The 17,946-nt window shown below is 48.6% G+C and overlaps 1 protein-coding gene across 3 annotated transcripts; it reads right to left on the minus strand.

Moving 5' to 3' along the window:
* Positions 1 to 27: 27 nt before the first annotated feature.
* On the minus strand, positions 28 to 14,630 carry TTC12 (tetratricopeptide repeat domain 12). 3 transcript variants are annotated; one of them, XM_017809828.1, is made up of 21 exons: positions 14,444 to 14,630; positions 13,686 to 13,837; positions 13,182 to 13,206; positions 12,449 to 12,526; positions 12,071 to 12,192; positions 11,464 to 11,523; positions 10,749 to 10,820; positions 10,298 to 10,358; positions 9,872 to 10,060; positions 9,267 to 9,336; positions 8,345 to 8,433; positions 7,573 to 7,741; positions 6,757 to 6,849; positions 6,523 to 6,586; positions 5,472 to 5,606; positions 4,898 to 4,999; positions 4,399 to 4,467; positions 3,888 to 3,989; positions 3,294 to 3,393; positions 1,498 to 1,723; positions 29 to 685 (listed from the first exon to the last, which is right to left on the minus strand). In XM_017809828.1, exons 1-21 carry the CDS (start codon positions 14,505 to 14,507, stop codon positions 610 to 612), a joined length of 2,118 nt encoding a protein of 705 aa, XP_017665317.1. In that variant the 5' UTR covers positions 14,508 to 14,630; the 3' UTR covers positions 29 to 609. The 3 variants fall into 3 exon arrangements, with proteins under 3 accessions (XP_017665315.1, XP_017665317.1, XP_017665316.1); XM_017809826.1 differs by lacking the exon at positions 5,472 to 5,606 and having other exon boundaries at positions 28 to 685; positions 14,444 to 14,614; XM_017809827.1 differs by lacking the exon at positions 1,498 to 1,723 and having other exon boundaries at positions 410 to 685; positions 14,444 to 14,614.
* Positions 14,631 to 17,946: the final 3,316 nt, after the last annotated feature.

Consider the following 17,946-nt stretch of genomic DNA (forward strand, 5'->3'; position numbering starts at 1 on the left):
TTTGTCCCATGTTTGTCTAGGCAGGGTGCAGCTTAGCAGCAGGATCCTAAAAAAGCCAGAGAGATTATTAAATTGAGATTATCAATTCTGTGCCTTTCACTGAGAGGGGAGAAAAACCAGGTGCAAGAGAATTTCCTTCTCCTCAAGTGGGAAGATGATTCAGCTGCTATTTTGAAAAGGAGATGATATATAATTTGTCAGCCACTGTTCTGGAGGGACAAGATTACCCCCAGAATAGACACCCACAGGTGTCATGGAGGGAAGCTGAAGAGCCATTTTAAAGTCAAACATGACTGGCCTGTGCTTATTCATATAAATGTAATATATTCTTTTGTTTCCTGTGTTTAAAAACAAGGCAAAAAAAATGGCCACTTATTGTGTCATTTATTAGAGCAAAGACAGCTTAGTGCAAGCTGTTATTTTAGTTGGTAGCCTAAATAATAAATTAACTTCTTTTTCCTGATATTGTTTTACTGGCTTCCTTGTAGGACCACAAATGCTTCAAAAAGGGACTAAGAAGCTGATGTGCTTTGAGTTAGTTTTATTAAAGAAAAGAATACTCAACAATAAGTGGGATGAAGAACACATTTGGGAGGTCTCCTGAAGGGTTCAGCTGCTGTGCACGTATTTCATGGAGGAGTTCAGGATGGCCAGGCCATTGAGCTTCCTCAGCTGGTGAATGTGCCTGGAAAGACAACAGGAAGCTTTCTGGGAAATGGGTGGTGACTACAATGGAAGTTTGAAGCTTTCACTGCCCTGCCACACCCCTGCTCAAACCTTCAAGGGTGTTTAATGCCATATTCAATAAATCCCTCTTGGAGCAGCACAAGAAACAGAGTTCCTAGATTACTATTCCCCTCAGAAAGGAAAATAAATAATGCCTGATCATACTAAAATAGATGACATTTCACATCAACAAAACTAAGAAAATAAGGTGTTTCCCTCTCCTATCTCTGGTGGGTTACACAAACCTCACAGCAGGTACTTTAGTGCTGCTTTGGCATCTCCAGCAGAAGCAAGGCAGGTAAATTCTGGGACCTAAGCATTATCCCTTGCTTTCTGCAGTGGGTCAGGATGCACATGAGCAAGTTAAACTCGGTTTCCCTGCATGGAATGCAGCCCAAGACCCAGCTGTCAGCCTGGCACTCTCCTGGCAGGCAGCAGCAGACACTCCTTGCTGACATTTCTACTGTTATTCTGCTCTCATTATTGCTCTGACCTCTGCAGTGATTTCTAACATCCCTTCTTCCAGCACAGGCAAACGAACTCCTTGAAACGTGTGAAGACAGAGAACTAACCCCCCGGGAGCCCTAAAGCAGGATTTTGGGGAGAGGACAAGCGGGAATTCCAGTTGGAGGAAGGGTATTTATATAAAATAACCCCCTGCCCCGCACCCTCTTGCCCTGTGGGTATAACTGCCTTACTCTGGCTGGTTTTTCAAGGGTCATCACCTAAAGAACCCCCAGCTGGAGCAGCCCAGGGGTGTTGGGGCAGTACCTGGGCTCAGCAGCACAGAGCTTCCCCAGGGCCACGGCCGCGTTCTCCTGCACCGCCGGCCCGGCGGCATCACCCCCGGCCAGGCTCAGCAGCAGCAGCACCACGTTGGAGCCCAGCAGGGCTGTGCCTGCCCCGGGCACCCCCAGGCACTGGCTGAGGCAGAAAGCAGCATTTCCCACCACCATCTCCTCCTGTGAGCGCAGGAGCCGCAGCAGCACCGCAAACCCTGGGGGGAGGAGGCACAGAATTCACTCCGAGCTGCTCGGGGAGCACTGACCTTCCCTCCTGCCTCCCCTTCCCAGGGGCTGAGCCTTCTGGGAAACCCGGGGGGAGCAAGGGAATTCCCTGGCAGGGCTCAGGATCCAGGAGGGATCAGCTTCACCTGCCCAGCTGTGTCCTCACTAAGGAGAGGAGCTGGAGGTGCCACCTCTGCAGCTCCCACTGGCCTCTCCCCCTGGCAGGGCAGGCACAGAGGGCTCAGAGAGCCCAGTCCACTGTCTGAAGGCAGAAATGCTGTGGTGGGAAGGACAGCTGAGAAAAGGACCATGAAAAGCTTCCTGTAGATCCTTCACCACCACAGGGCAGCTCAGCTCATCCACCTCTGTAACCAGCAGAGTATTTTCTGTGCCCTTGGCAGAGATGTGCAGCTCTTGCTGACCTCTGCAAGCAGCAGCATCTCAGGCCACAGAGTCTGGAAACGTTTAGAGAGACCACTGTCTACATAAAACACACCCAGGAAGTTTCCTTGGGGATTTACATAACTTTGTTTTGTTTGTTTGTTTGTTTTTCTCCATGGTCCCTCTTCCTGCTCACATCCCACCCTTGCTGCTGCAATAATATCTCCTGCAAAGGCAGTGCTGCTCCCCACAGCAGCAGGGGCTGGGGCAGGGGCTCAATTAAGTGGCCCAGAAATGCAATTCAGTGTCATGGGACTAAAGCTCGATTCCAGTGTCTGGGCTGGCAAACAGAGCTGACAAAAAAAATAAGAAATAAGTGACTTCTCAGAGGATTAATACCCAGAGCTTTGGAGGGAAGAATGAGAGTGAAGTGTTGGTGCTATTTGAGGAAATGAAAGCTTCATCTGCAGATGACAGTGAAACTCATCTGGGCTGCACAAAGGGAAGATGATGCTCTGAGAGGCTTTTAATGAGTGGAAACCCTTGGGGTTCAAGTTGAACTACACACACTGACAGTTTCTTGACAGGTTCAACCATTTAGAGCACATTTAAGTATTCTCTGTTGTAGTTACATTAGCATTAATTGAAGCTGGATTTTAAAGCAATCTAAGCAGTGTTATACCACAAGACTAGAGCAAATATACTCCAAAATACCCTGACACCTGGCCTGGTATCATCACTCTGTCTCTGTATCCATCTCGTTTTAATAGCAGGCCAAATAAACACATGAAAAGCACCATAAAACAGCCTCAACCTCTGGAAATCAGAAGTTTCTCATTTTAGCCAGTAACTTGATGAAATACACCCCAATTCAGTTCCAGTTTACCAGCACTTTTTCCAAAATACATCCCCTGACAAAGCCTCCTGAGCCATCTCAGCAGAGTAAGGTGCAGTTTCCTAACTCAGGCTCTTCACCTGCTGTGCTCATTTCAATCCACAAACACAACCAGGCCCATCAAACACCCCCTCAGGAGGGAACACAGCACATCACCCAGAGAACGTGGCTGAAGTCTTGCCAGAGCAAAACCCCGAGTTCAGTTCCACTCTGGAGGGAAAGGCAGGAACTGGGGGAGATCCCAGCTCTGCTCTCAGTCTCCAATTAGTGGAGTTGGCACTTACTTTTATCTGCCTTCACCAGCTCTTCCTGAGCCTGCCTGCTGCTCTTGGTGCAGATGCAGAGGGTCTTTATGCCATAAGTGGCTGTGAGCTGCCCTCCAGCCTGGTGGGATTAAAGCACATTAATAACCAGTTCACTCCCACCTTGCCCAGAGTTAGAGTGGAGACACTCAGGTATTCCTTATTCCTAAGCCCAAATATCCAATCAAAACCTTCAGAGAGGATGAGAATTACACAAAACCCAACTATTTCAAAATCCCCTGAATGTCTGGAGGCCAATTCTTTTCAAACCATCAGCTCTGAGACAAGACCCAAGCTGAGTGTTGTCTTCTAGGCTAACCTGGTCTGCATCACAGCAAGTGTGCAAAATGCACCTCAGACACATCCTGCCAGACACAGAGAAAACTGTGCAGCCCCCAGACTGCCTCCCTGGCTTAAAACTAAACCTGGCAGCTTAAAACTAAACCCAGACTGTCACAGTGGACACCACGGAGGCAGACACATCCTCCCTCTCCCAGGGAAAGGAGGCCAAAGCCAGGGGCAGCTGTGGTTTGCTGAAGGGAAAATACGAGCAGAAATAAAGAGAGTTTAACTCACTTTCAAGAATTTGACCATTTTCTTCACCACTCCTCCTTTCACTGCTTCCTCCACCGCTGAGGAGGACGCTGGCAGGACACGGCTCAGCACCCCAATGGCTCTCTGAGTCAGGGAAAAAGGAGAGGGGAGCAAAAGGAAATGTTTGTTTGCCCAGGAAACTTCAAATTATTTTGTTCGGCAGGAAAAAAAAACAAAGTAATCAAAGCACTAAAAGGAGAAGTTTACAGAAATTCAGAGAATCACAGACTTGGAGAATCTAACAAGAAACTTCTTGAGGATGAGGCTTTTTTATTGTCCAGTGAAAACTGAACACAGCAGAGCTTCTAAACTCAGTGCAGGGGAGAGGTGAGACCAAACTGAGACCAGTACAACTCCCTGCATGTTTATTCATTAAATAACACCATTATCAGGAATGTTTTCGGCCTCAAAGCCTCGTGTACAGACCTGTACAGGGCAGAAGCTTGCTCTGATGTGCCAGGTCAGCCAAGACCACGTTTTGCTGCTGACTTACTGTGACAATCCTCCCGTCCTGGTGGCTGAGCAGAGCCAGGCACCTGCCAGTGACGGCCACAGCAAAGTCCTGCAACAACAGGGGGGAAAACTCACTTGCTGGGAAGGGTTAGAGCAGAAATGGGGTCACAGACAAAAGTTCCCCACAACAAAGGATCCAGTGGAGATCGGGGAACACCCCTCAGTAAGTTACTGAACGTAGGAAATTCTTCCTTCTCGGTGGAACCCCGAGTTTTGAATGGTTTTGGAATGTGCCCAGTGCCTCAGAACATCACACAGCTGGAGAGTGACTCCAAACAAAACATTTATACCTCTATGGGAAGATCCTACGTGTGCTTTACACTGGGTTTTTTCTCTTAACTGTGTGTTTATGTAAAAAGTGGTGGTGGAGAAAATGTTGTCATTTTTTTCCACTTTTTAGCCTACTTAAATTGTCAACAACCCTTAAAAATAACCTTAAACACCATAATTTCTTTTTTAAATTCACAGATCTTGTATACCTGGATGATCCCATTGGATTCAAGCAGCAAGTTCATCATCAGGCCCAGCACTGCAAACACACACTCCTGGTAGCTGGGTGTGCTGCCCTCAGGGCTTTCCTCCTGTGTGCCAAGGAAAGGAGGAGAGCAGGCAGGTCAGACACTCACAGTGTGCTTCCTCAGTGTTCTGGGGAAGCATCAGCATTCCCTGATGCTCCAGAACTCAGAGAGGAGACAAAGCCCTGGGAGAAGCAGAGCCAGTGATGTCTTTTGGACACAGATTTGTTCAGGGGGTTGTTTCACCCTAGAGCTGCACACTCCAAACCTCCCATGGTTGGGCACTTAACAAGACCCTTTCCCACCCTCTGCACTCTTTAGTTTCTGAGGGCTGAGTTCACACTGTAAGGGGCCACTTTTAAGGGGCCATTCACCCCCCTCCACCCACCCACCCATCCCCAACCGCTGCGAGCCACGAGTGCCTCGAGACCCCCAGACCTGAGGGATCTGGGTCAGGGGCTCAGAGCTCTTGGGAGAGGCAAACAAACAGACATTTCCCCAGCAGGCAGGGCTGCAAAGCCCCTCCCAGCCCCTTTACCAGCAGCTCCAGGCAGCCCTGCCAGCACTCCCTGCTCTGGGCCATGCGGGAGCGGATCCCGGGCTCTGCACACAGGCTGCCCATGATGCCGATGGCACAGGACAGGGCTGCCAGGTCCACCCCCCTGGCACAGGCCTGCAAACACAAGGGTGGGAGGGACAACTCAGCACAAACGACAAGCAAACTGCAAATCTGTGCTCCCGTCCCTCTGGCAGCGGGAAATGTGATTCCAGGATCTCCCAAATCCCAGCGGTCCCAAGGTTCCAAATCCCCCTCGTTCTCACAGCCAAGCCCCTGCTGATGCTTCAAGAGTCCTGGGGAAACAGTGATGACAGGATTCTGTGTCCCCAAACCTCACCCTGAGAACGTTTCCCAGAACAGAACAGCTGCAATTCCAGCCAGGAACGTTCAAAAGGAAAGAGCAACAGACAATGGAAGAGTCACGTAATTATTGCCTTGGTGCTCATTTGGAGAAGTGGAAATATTTTCCTTCCCAGCTGTATCTGCCATTCTGCAACAGAACCAGCCTTCCCCCCCACCTTCCCTCTCCCTGAGGACAGCTTTCTGTACCAATATATTTTAAGTTTGCTGTTTAAATAAACAATACCCAGGAAAGGGATCTGAACCACCAAACATCTTTGGGACCTGAAGTCCTCTCTTCACCTTGATCTCTCAGAAGGAAACAGAAAAGAATCACTATCCAAGATACAGAAAAAGTCCCTGTCCGAGACATCCCAGTTGGTGACAGTGGATTAAAGTCACATTAAGAAGAGCATAACACAAAGCTGAAGGTGGAATCCTGGCCTGACAGGTTCCCAGTGGGAATGTGCAACCAAGTCCAGAGTTTTTACTGAATATTAAACTAGGGATGTGCAGGACAAAGTACTAGAGAGTAAGAACATTTTCCTGAGGAAAGTGTATCACAAACCTGCATTTTTTACACCTACAGAGACACAGACCTGCGGTTCTGCTGCAGTTCTACCCCAGGAGCAACACAGACATGTTAGTTAGACACAGGTAAACCAGAAACACAGAAACAGCTCTTTCATACCAGCAACTGGGTGAATAAAGGCAAAGCACCCGTGGAAAGCTGGGCCTGACACTGAGCCTTGAACCTGGGGGGGAGAAAGAAACACTCAAAGACAAAAATCACAGACAGAGGCAACACAAGAGCAACATAAAGACAACAAACATCAGCCAGCAGTGGAACCCCACAGCCCCTGGCACTGGCAGCTTCACTTTATAAAGTGCAACTTCACAAAACAGAAGGAGAGATCTAAATTACCTTTCCTCTGCAATTAAGTCAGACAGTATGTTCATGGCCCTGCCAGCCCTGCCATCGCTGCTCTTGACAAATGCCAGCAGAATCTGCAGCCATCTGTTATTAAACAAAAAAAACAAAAAGAAAACCCCACAAAAAATTGGTGTCAGCTTTGGTTTAATTATTAAAGATTTTATCACTAAAGATCAAGATTCTCTTTTCTCAGGCTCCTGGTATTTCAGGCCACAGTTATATCTGCCTTTTTTAAGCATCCTCTCAGATGTGTCTCATTTCTTTAACCTTTCCTCCCAAGGAAAAGTGCCTCTGGATCAATGCTGAACAGAACACAGTGGAGTGTGTGCAATTGTTACAGAATCCTTTGTGTTCATCCATTATTACTTCAAACCCCACAGTGCAAAAGCAGTAAATTGAAATTCCTCCTCTGGTTAACTCTGGAAGGAAATAGCAGGATAACAGGATAAAGGGAATAGAATGGTGGTTCTTTCTGCACTCTGTGAGCCCTGGCAGCATTAAATAACCACAAATACCAATTATTAAACGAGGAGAGACCCTCAGCTGGAAACAGGAGCCACCAGAGGCAAGAGTGGGAGCTCTGGGCAAACACTGCCCTGTTTGCAGAAGGTACCTGTGCCTGCAAATCACACCCTCAGGAAGGAGCCCTTCCCACTTATTTCCACAGGCATTTTTAGACACAAAATTTACCAAAGTTTTACCTTTACAGTGTGTCCTCTGAGAAAGCCTCTCCCCTGGGTGCTGGGGCAGTGACAGTGGCACCCAGGCACTAAGGACATTCTCCTGAGCTACTCTGGTGTTTGTTACCTGCTCAGGTCCTGGTGCCTGACCAGCAGCTTTCTCCCTCTCTCACTCTCTGAGTAAAGAGAAATCAGTGCCAGTGTCTCCCTTTGGATCTCTGGAATCCCAGAGGAAAGCAGCTCTGGCAGCTGGGCACTCACAGCAGGCTGAGTCAGCAGGAGACGCTGATTTTCTTCTGGAAAATACAAAAGAGGATATCTGGGAGCAACGTCCCACAGTGGCATCCTCATTGCTCTGGGGTTTTTTTGCAGCATGAATATTTTATTTGGCATCAGGTGAACACGGACAGCAAGCATTCTGTATTTCCCCTCGTGGAACTCTGCACCAATTCACCACCCACCCCAGGCCATTTCTCACCCACGTGTGTACTCCCTAAAAACACAGCAAGGGCCACCTGCCCCAGGACTGCTCACTGTCAGTGCTAAAGGAATTCTCCTCTAATGGCTCTTCCAGAAAACTCTGCTTTTTGCAGGTGTAACTCCTTAAAAATGACAAAATGATACAAGTGGTATTATCTTAAGAGCAGCAACAATCAGGGGGAATTTACTTCCCAGCCCTTGGGCAGATCTGAAATGCTCCAAGGAACGGGCTGGAAATCTCTCAGGATGCACAGGGGCTGCCACAGCTGTGCCTGGGCACATCCAGCTCCTGCCTCTGACCTGTAAAACTGGCTTTAAATCAGGTGTGGTCCCAAATGCTGCCCCTGCCAAGCCCCAGCCCCAGCAATGCCACATGAACTGCACGTGGACCGTGATTCCCGTGGATCCCAGGGCTTTACCATTCCCAGCACACACAGCCTGCCACAGCACCAGGAGGGACACACACAGCTCCACCTCAGCTGGGCTTTTCCTCTCTGCACAGAGGCACCTGAAGGAGAAATGTCAGCTTGGAAAAAGAGCAGAGGACAGACCAAGCCATTGGCTCTTTGGGGGGAAAAAAAAATAATCAGCAAAGCCCCCAGGGATGAGGACGTGCCACAGGAACACTTGAACTCATCAGCTCTAAGCCCACCCCTGGTTCAGCACTTTCAGGACTATCAGATGAGTTTTGCAGAGGACCTTCCCTGGGAACAGGTTTAGGATCTACAAACTCTTACCCTGGGCACAGCCAGCCCCTGCCTCAGCAGCACAGAGCACAGAGAGGGGGATAAATTCAGCTCTGCACTGAACAGCTGTGAATATCCAGGGCATAAAAACTCTGAGCAAACCTGGAAGTGCTTCAGGTCTGTTTACAGCCAACACCCAAAACACTGCTGAACCCCAAAGAAGGCTGCAGGTCCCCAGAGATGCTCCTCTTGATCACAGAGACCTTCACAGGTTGCATAAGCCCAAATATTTACTGATGGCAAATTCACAGCACCAAGGAGTCCAGCCAGGGATATTTAAAGTAACTGAGTGCTTTCAGATGTCCTTTTATATTAAGTCTTCTTTACAACCCTGCTCTCACCATGAGAGATAGGATAACTGTCCAGGAAGAGGAGACAGAAGCAGAAATTAATTATTTCTGCCCACTGCATCCAAGAGAGCACTGTTTGTGTGGGACTCAGACACAAGTCACCCCTTTCAGACGTTACAATCTGTTATTACATTCTCTTTTGACCATTTCATCTGCATTTCAGGAGGTGATTGTGTTTCTCGAGAGCAGTATTTTCATTTCCTCCTGCTGGAACCCCCCTCTGCTCCCCTCTGCAGAGCTCTCACCCTCCAACGGCCCCGTTGTCTCCGAGGATACTGAAGCCATTGTTTGTTCTAAACAACGTTTGCTCAGTGCCTGAAAAAATGCAGAGATAAACAGATCAGCTCAGTGACCCACCTGCCTGGTGGAGACTCCTGCTCTCCTGTGACACAGTGCTAAAAGAAAAGGTCACTGCATCGACAGCTCTGGGGGAAGAACATCAGGAAAACAGACGGAATGAATTAGGAGCAGCTTTGAAAGACCACTCTTAATTCATGCCTGAAGCTGTGAAGAACAACTGACTTCAAGCTAAAGACTCTTCAGGAAGGCTGGAACACGAAACTGGCCTTGCAAATCAATTTGTGTTAACAGGGAATTACAAATGTTTCTAAACAAGTGAAATGGCTCTTCAGGGACCCAAATCCCTCACAAGTCTAAACAGCTCAGCTACAACACCTAGTTCTAAAAAAATGATGTAAATACCTACTGGCCATCCTGGAATACCAAACGTGGCCAATTTTATGTTTTAAATATAGGAATAGTTGCCCTGTTCCTGTAAAAACTGCTCCCCTGTACTCGTCTGCCTGGATCACAACTCCCAGGAGCAACAACCTTTGCACCAAACACTTACAGTCCTTCACAACTGCTGCCAAAAGCCTGATCCCTCCTGTGTAGAACAGGATATCCTGGCCAGGGGTGCTGAGTCTCTGCAGCAGCTCTTTTATGGACAGGGCAGCAACACTTCCAGCCTGAACCTCCTTCTTGGCTCTCTCTTCATTCTTCACCCTCTTCTCCTCCGAGTCCACCTCGGCCACACAAGCTGGGGAGGTCAAAAGGAACCAGAGCATGGCAGGTGAATGGTTTGTTCTGGTGGAGTTCCAGGTGAAAATGAAGTTCAGCCCTGGCTCTGCCTCCTGCTCACGCCTGCACAGGTGACCCTGAGCTCTGGGGAGTGACACAACCAGAGCCAGAGCTGCCTGCACAGAGCCAGCACAGGGCTGAAAGGCAGAGCAGTTCATCAGAACACAGGGGGTGACAGGGTAAAAGTGTCTCTCACCTTTGAACAGGCTTTCCTTCTGGGGATCAACCTGCAGCATCTTCTCATAACACTGCCTGGACTTAACAGAGAAGAGAAACGGGCCCTCAATTTAAGATGAAAACAGGAAGATGGTAAAATGACAACTTAGTCAGTCCTCCCATTGAAGCTCAAAAGTTTTTGGGCCAGAGCACTTAATAAGTGTGAAAAATAAAATTAATGAAGACACAGCAGTAAAAACTTTCCTAAGTCAAAGTTGTCTGTTATTCCCAGTCCCTACAGCCAGCAGCTCTTTCAAATTAAAAGGGTTTCCAGTAAAACCCAGGAAGCTGCAAGTGGGAACAGAAAACCAGCACTGCAGTGAGAAAACACAAAAGGAGGCACAGCATTAAACCTTCTCCCTCTCACCCACAACATCACACCAAACCCAGAACAAACACGGCCCCACGGCCACAGGATTCAGTCCATTTACCTCAGGGTAGTGTTTCAGTGCCAGGTGAGCCTTCCCCATCAGAAAATAGGCTTTAATACATTTCTCATTGCACTGTGTTAAAAAAGAAACTATTAATTATGTGTTTAGAAAATTTTAGCCTTCTCATATTTTTTCCAGCCTTCTGATTAATAGTTTTATCTGCCCAAAAGAACTGTGGGCAAAGAAGAGGGAATTCACATCACCTACTAGAGGTGTCTAAAGTTTCTGTGCTGAATTACCACCTCCAGGGACCAACTTCCCTTCCCTGTGCAAGGAGCACAGGCTTTGGTTTAAGGTGGAAAGCAGGACCTCTTCCAGTTCAGTTGTGTGTCAAAAATATGGATTTATTTAAATGATTAATAACCTGCTAATTGTGTTCTAGTCATGGGCATCACTGATGGAACACAACTGAAATTGGATCCAGCTTTATATCTTCACTTTTTCCTTTTCAGAGCTTCAAGAATCCATTTTTAAAAGGCTGGGCAGAATATTCTGTGCCAATATGTGCAGTTATGAGCTCATTATCACCCCAAACTTCTTAATTAAATGCTCTTAAGAGCCAGAAAAGCTTCTGCACACAGGGAGCACTGAAATATTAACTGTTTTATGCTGTTTAGATTAACTCAGGATGCAGCAATCTGGGCACATTCCCTCATTTCCATCAGCCAGTTGTCTCTATGCCCTCAGTTCCACACAAACCCAATCCCAAAATTACCTTTAATGCCCATTCACAGTCACCAATGGCTTTTTCATACTCCTGGATCTTCAGGTAGGCCTGAGATAAACCCCAAAAAAGTCCAGGCAGGAGAATTAGAGTCCTTCAAACAACTTCTGCTGACTGTTGTACAAACACCAGCTAATTAAAAAGAATAAAACCAGGCTGCTGATTTGCCTGGCCATTGATTTTGCAGGATAATTACCAGCTGGTTCTTAACTTGTCCTCCATCTCCTTGGGGTTTGTAATTTAGAACAAACTTAATAAAATTCAACACACACTCATATGGATTTTACAAGGGAAATAGAGAATGCAAAGCAAATGTTACATTCTACGGCCACATAAGTGATCCCTAAAAAGAATTAACGAAAGAAATCAGCGTATTTTAAATAAAACTATGAATTAGAATGGGTTTTTTTTCTCCCCACTTATTCTGGAGGAGCCACATCCAAGGGAGAGGAGACCTGAGGAAGACCCCGAGGAAGGAATAGGCACATTTGGGTTGCAGAAGGATCTTCCTGGGCTCTGCCCTGGCACAGCAACACCCAAACCAGGCAGAGCAGCTGTGCCCACTGACCTGTGCCCTGTTCCAGCTGTGCCCACTGACCTGTGCCCTGTTGGTGTACAGCTCCTGCTTGTCCCGGAGCTTCTCCAGCCCCTGCGAGTAGCTCCGGATGGCCCCGGCAAAGTCTCCTCTCCTGAAGTCCTCATTGCCCTTCTCCTTCAGAGCTGCACAAGGACACACCCTCAGGACACAGCTCGGAGCTGCCCAGGGCTGGCTGAGGACACAGGGACACCCAGACTCGCTCCCTCCGTCCCAAACCCTTCCAATAAACGGGATAACGCGGAGAGGAACAGCCCTGTGAGCCCCCAGCCCTGCTACAAACAGCTCATTGTGCTGGGGACGGGATTCTGGGGCTCAGACAGAGCAGTGACTCCCCCAGCTCCTGCCAGGCCATTACCCAAAAACCCTCTGAGCAATTACCATTTGCCAGCTGCTCCTTTGTCTTCCTCTGTTTTGCTCGTTCCTTTGCATCCTTCTCCAGCATTGCCAGGAAAGCATCTTGGAGCCAGGGGAGTTGGTGGCATTTCAGTCAAGGGAAAAACAAAATAAAAAGAGAAAACTCATTAAAATCAATCTACAGATGAGAAAAAAAAATAATTTCTGGGGTATTTCTGAGTCATTTCTTAATAAAAAAGATGCTGTGGGGACATTTCAACAGTTAAAGTGGAATGTGAGTGACAAGCTATCACAGATAATGATGATGCCACCACTGCCAGGACTGGCACACCTGCCTTGCTGCAGCTCATCTCTGGAGATAAACATGTTTGCTTTTAAATTCAAAATGCAAAGTTTGTAGATGAGAGGCCAGAACACAGTAACTCCACCAGCAAGGCTCCTACCTATGGAAAACACAGCCATGCTGGTGAAACCCTTGAGTGCCTTCCTAGATCTGACTGGATCTTGATTAAAATTTTATTATCAATTTTATTTTATTAACGTTATCTATTGATTTTACTAAATTCGATGTATTTTGGTAATTTTATTATTAACAACTTTAAAATTAAAATTAAACTTTTTTTACTTGAAAACTCTGATTTTTCACTGAAGAAGCCAGCTTTGACTGTGGCAGGAGAGGAATCAGGTTTTGCATCAACAGCAGCTCTGCTAGAACTGGTTGAAGGGATGTCACAGAGCAGAGTGAGCACTGTCCTACCTGCATTTGCTGCCTCTGCTGAGCCCTGAAAAAAGAGAAAGACAGCACAGGGTTTTTAACAATTTTTGACATTACTGGAAAGCTTCTACTTTTGTCTTTAAGGGGGCAAGTCACCAAAATCCAAACCCCACTGCAGGAATCAAAACCTAATTAACCAAGGGACTCGTGTGTCCTCAACTAGTCTTGCTCAAGTTCCTGAAGTGCAGGAAAAAGCTGTAAATTTTGGTATCTCAGTGCGGGTAAAAGCTTAAATTGTGGCACCTCAGTGCCTGCATCCAACTTGGATAAATCCAAGAGAAACCCTCTTGGTGTTCTCAGCAGCCCCAAGGCACAGAAAACATCACATCAAGCACCTCCCAGTAAAATAACTACTGGAAAAAATAAAGCCACGTTCAGCCCATGGTTGTAAATATTGTTTAAAATTCTTTCCCCAGAGCCAGGGCTGTGAATTAGTGCTATTTAAAAGAGTTAACCCAGCTTTGATCTGAGAGGCAAGGCCCTCACAGAGGCTCGGGTGTTGATGACTGTCCTGTTCACCGTGGTCTTGGTTTCCTCCTCTTTGCTGGCTCCTTCCTCCTGGAGCCTTCTCTCTGCCTCAGCCAGGGCTTTTTCCTTGACAGCCGAGTCTGTGGACTTCAGGCCTTGCAGCAAATTGCCTGAAAAGAAGACGGGAAAATAAAGGATTTATATACACACAGGATATCCAAGTGATCCCGGAGGGACCACGAGCTCAGCTGGCACCTGCCTTTGAAGTGACCAGCACGGCCTTTATTACAGAATTACAGACTGGTTTGGGTTGGAAAGGACCCCAAAGCTCATTTAATTCCACTCCCTGCCACGGGCAGAGACTCCCTCCAAGGACCAGGGCTGCTCGGAGCCCATCCAGCCTGGCCCGGGCCAGTTTATAAACACAAACATCCACAAACTCAATTTCCCCTCACTTTCCGGAGCCTCCGGAGTGTCCGCGTTAGAAAAACAAACCAAGAGATACATTTATTTATAAACAAACACATATGTGTGTGTATATACACAAAAGAAAGCAGCTCGCAGCATCCCCAAAGCATCACCGCAGCTGGGCCCGTGGGGAGACACCCGAATCCACGGGGACACACCCGCGTATAACCCAGATCGGGGCAGTGGAGCAGCAATTCCCCCCTTTTCCACTCATTTTCCGCCTCCCTTTCCCCCCAGACCCCTCCCCGTTGTTGTTCCCTTCCCCACCCGGAGGGGTCGGGGACGCGCGGCCCCCGCTGGCCACTCACTGACATCGTCCACGCGGCGGAGGAAGCGCTGGAAATCCGCCTCGGTGTCCTCGTCGCGGAGCATGGCCGGGGGGACAGACGGGGGGACAGACAGGGGGACAGGGGGGACACACGAAGGGCCCGGCGGGGCCGGGACTCGAACCCGCGGTTGCCGAGGAGACGCGCCCGGTGACGCCGCATCCGCGGGAGGGGCGCGGGTGGGCGGGGCTATGCAAACGAGAGGGCGGGGCTATGCAAATGAGCGTTTGCTCTTGCGCGGGCCCGCCCCGGGATCACGGAATAATGGAATCACGGAATTATGGGATCGTTTCGGTTGGAAAAGCCCTCCCAACCCACCCCGTCCAACCTGTGACCGATCCCCACCTTGTCCACTCGTTCCTTGGACTCCTCCAGGGATGGGGACTCCAGACCTCCCTGCGCAGCCCCCTCCAGTGACCACCCTCTTTCCGTGAAGGAATTCTTTATTACTGTCAATAATCACCTCGTCGGGAGACGCTGCAGGGCCGCGTTTCCAAAGCCAGAGCGCTGGAGGTGGTAGTTGTAGGAGCTGTCGGCCACCAAAGGGAGCCAGAGCATCGCCGAGCTCCTGCTGCACCGCCGGGATGTTCCCATTCCAGGCACATCCTCACCCGCCCGGCTGGGAGAGAACGGCACAGGCACAGCGGGGTGACCTGGCAGCGCCCAAGGACGGGTCACTGTGGGGTCTGATGGGTGTGAAATTAGAAATTCTCACTATAAATTTCCACCCCGCAGCTCCATCCGCCTGCCTCTGCTTCCACGGCTCCCGGGAGGAGGAATCCCGTGTGCCAGCAAGATGCTCAGCTCCCTCACTCCAAAGGCAGCACATCCCCTGCCCCATCCACCCCCTTTGGAGGCAGAATATCCCTTAAACTCCTTTCCCCCTCCCTCATGCACCAAACCCAAACATTTCCCTTCTCCCGCTGCAACCAGCTCTGCCCACGTCTCTCACCATCCCAAAGGTGGGGTTTTTTCCCTCTAATGAAGCTGTTTCCAGCCCCGTGTCCGTGGGGTCCAATTAAAAACCCCCTCGAGGTGATGGCTCTGGCACTGGGATGCTCAGAAAGCTGGTTGTTTTTGTTGGTTACCCCAGAAACTCTGGGGAACAAAACCACGCTGTGCTGGTGCAGCAGATCTGCCCAGGTGAGACACACCTTTACTGAAAGGTGTCCAGGTCTCCATTTCCATACAAAAGCACTTAAAATGATGCCCTGAAGCACATGCACGAGATTCACAATCTGATTACAAACCAACCAATTATAATGTCTGGAAAGAGCAAGAGAAAGAAGGTGTTTGTAGCACAAACATCTCCATCCATGCCCCTAAACCCCCCCAGCCCTGCTCTTATTACCCCAAATTACTAATTACTTACCCTAAATTCAGGCCAGACTGGGGGTTAAAGTTGCCACACTCAGCCAGGGTGACTTTGCCAGTCGGGTGCCACGGCCTTAACAGAGGGAGAGAGGAGTTAAAGAACTAAAATGGAAATTAAAAGGCAGGTCTGGAGACTGAAAAACGGCTGAAGAAACACAAAGATCTCGCAAAGAATTTGTCAGTTGTTTGTCACTGAGCACAACCACAAGTCCAGGGGAAGGAAATCCCACTTTTCACACGAGGACATGTGCTCATAGCAAACGAGGCTCCAGGCCCCTCTGTTATCTCTGGGAGAAGAGGGAAAAATACCTGAGCTCCTGAAGCTGAAGCTGGTGCAGCAGGAAAGGAGGCAAAGCCAGGGAATGGATTCCAGGCAGCCGGCACTGGATGCAGAGCAGGCACTGGGGGCATCCAGGGAAGCAGCTGCTAAAGCCAGGAACACAACAGCAACCTCAGAGCCCCCCCTTCAAACCCAACCAGGGACTTGGGCCAGTTCATGTTTCCCCCACTTGAAAGGAATTGGTGGGTTTTTTATATCAAATGGGTAGTGGGGAAAAAAAAAAAAAAAAGGTCTTTTTCAGCCAAATGGAAACTTCTGTGTGAAAATAAACTCCAAATTTCTGAAAATATTCTTAAGAAAAAGTAAACAGACACCCCACCCCTTGCAACCCCCAGACTAGAAAAATTAAACTTGGGCATTTTGGCGGGTTTTGGTTAAAATTTAGGAAAAAAAGATAAAGACCCTTAATTGAATTCATTTATTAAATAAATTCATTAGATTGAACCCTCATTAATCAAGTTCAGGCGTCCAATTCAGGATGGGTTAAGGAGAACTTTTAAAGCCAAAACTCACACCTTCCATAGCCACACAACAGGGAAGTGCCTTTTTTTGGGGAGGGAAAAAAAAGCTGTCCCTGTTTCACAGCAGCCATGGAACTGCATCTGTGTGCTTGTTATCCGAGGGAAATGAATAAATAAATGCAGTGGGGCAAAGACACAAACTTTAAACCACTGTTTGTGACACTCAGGGGTTGGGCCCTGGCAGAGCAGCTAAAGAAGGGCAGCAGCTTTTTTTTTTTTTTAATTTTTATTTGAACACAGTATTCTGACAGAATGCAAAGTCAAAATCCTCAGTTAGTATCAGTATTTACACCAGTGAGAATGGGGATAAAGGTGGACTCGATGTTTCACTCGGTAAAAAGATTTTTTGTTTTTTTCTTTTTTTAACAAGATAGAAGGCCCCCAAAAGTAGGGAATGCTGGGGAAGGATGGCAATGGAGGGGCTGAGAACAACTACCAAAACAGCCTAGGTGTGAAAAATGTGGGGTTTGAAGGCTCCATAGAAAAGTGTGAAAATAAAAGTCCACTCTCAAAGCTGAAGGACGGGATGCACTGTCGTCACCTTCACGCATGGGCAGCACAATGTCAGCACTCCTGGGGCCCCTCGCTGGGGATGGGCACACACACCAACACACACAGTGCCCAGGGGCTGGGCTGGCACCTCCTCAGAGGTGGAACTCAGAGCAGGGAAGCCTGGGCTGCCCTGGGAACGGGCAACTTGTACATTAAATAAATGACCCCCCAATAAGGGCGAGTGTCAAAGCACTGCAAGGACTGGGAGGAGTTGTGAGAACGTGAAGAAGGAGCTCACAGGGTTCACTCCTGCTTGGAGTGGTGCTCACTCCACCCATGGAATGGTTTGGGTTGGAAGGGACCTTAAAGCTGCCCCAGTTCCAACCTCACACCCACTGTCAGTGTGGGTGCTGGGCTGGGCCCCTTTTCCAACAGAAAGGCCAATCCAGGGGGGAGTTCCCCCTTTTCACCCGACAGGGGCTGATGGTTGGCACTGGGCAGCTCAGCTCTCAGGGGTTAGAACTGGGGAGGTCCAACACACAGATGACAAAACCAGCCAAAACTCTGCAGAGATCTGACAGACTGAGCTCACCCAGAGCAACGGAGGTACCACTGATCTGACCAACTGAGCTCACCCCAGGGATGGAGGTACCACTGATGTGACAAACTGAGCTCACCCCAGGGACAGAGGTACCACTGATCTGACCAACTGAGCTCACCCCAGGGACAGAGGTACCACTGATCTGACCAACTGAGCT

Source organism: Lepidothrix coronata, unplaced genomic scaffold (genome assembly GCF_001604755.1).
Source record: "Lepidothrix coronata isolate B3197 unplaced genomic scaffold, Lepidothrix_coronata-1.0 Scaffold27, whole genome shotgun sequence".
NCBI classification, from domain to species: Eukaryota; Metazoa; Chordata; class Aves; order Passeriformes; family Pipridae; genus Lepidothrix; species Lepidothrix coronata.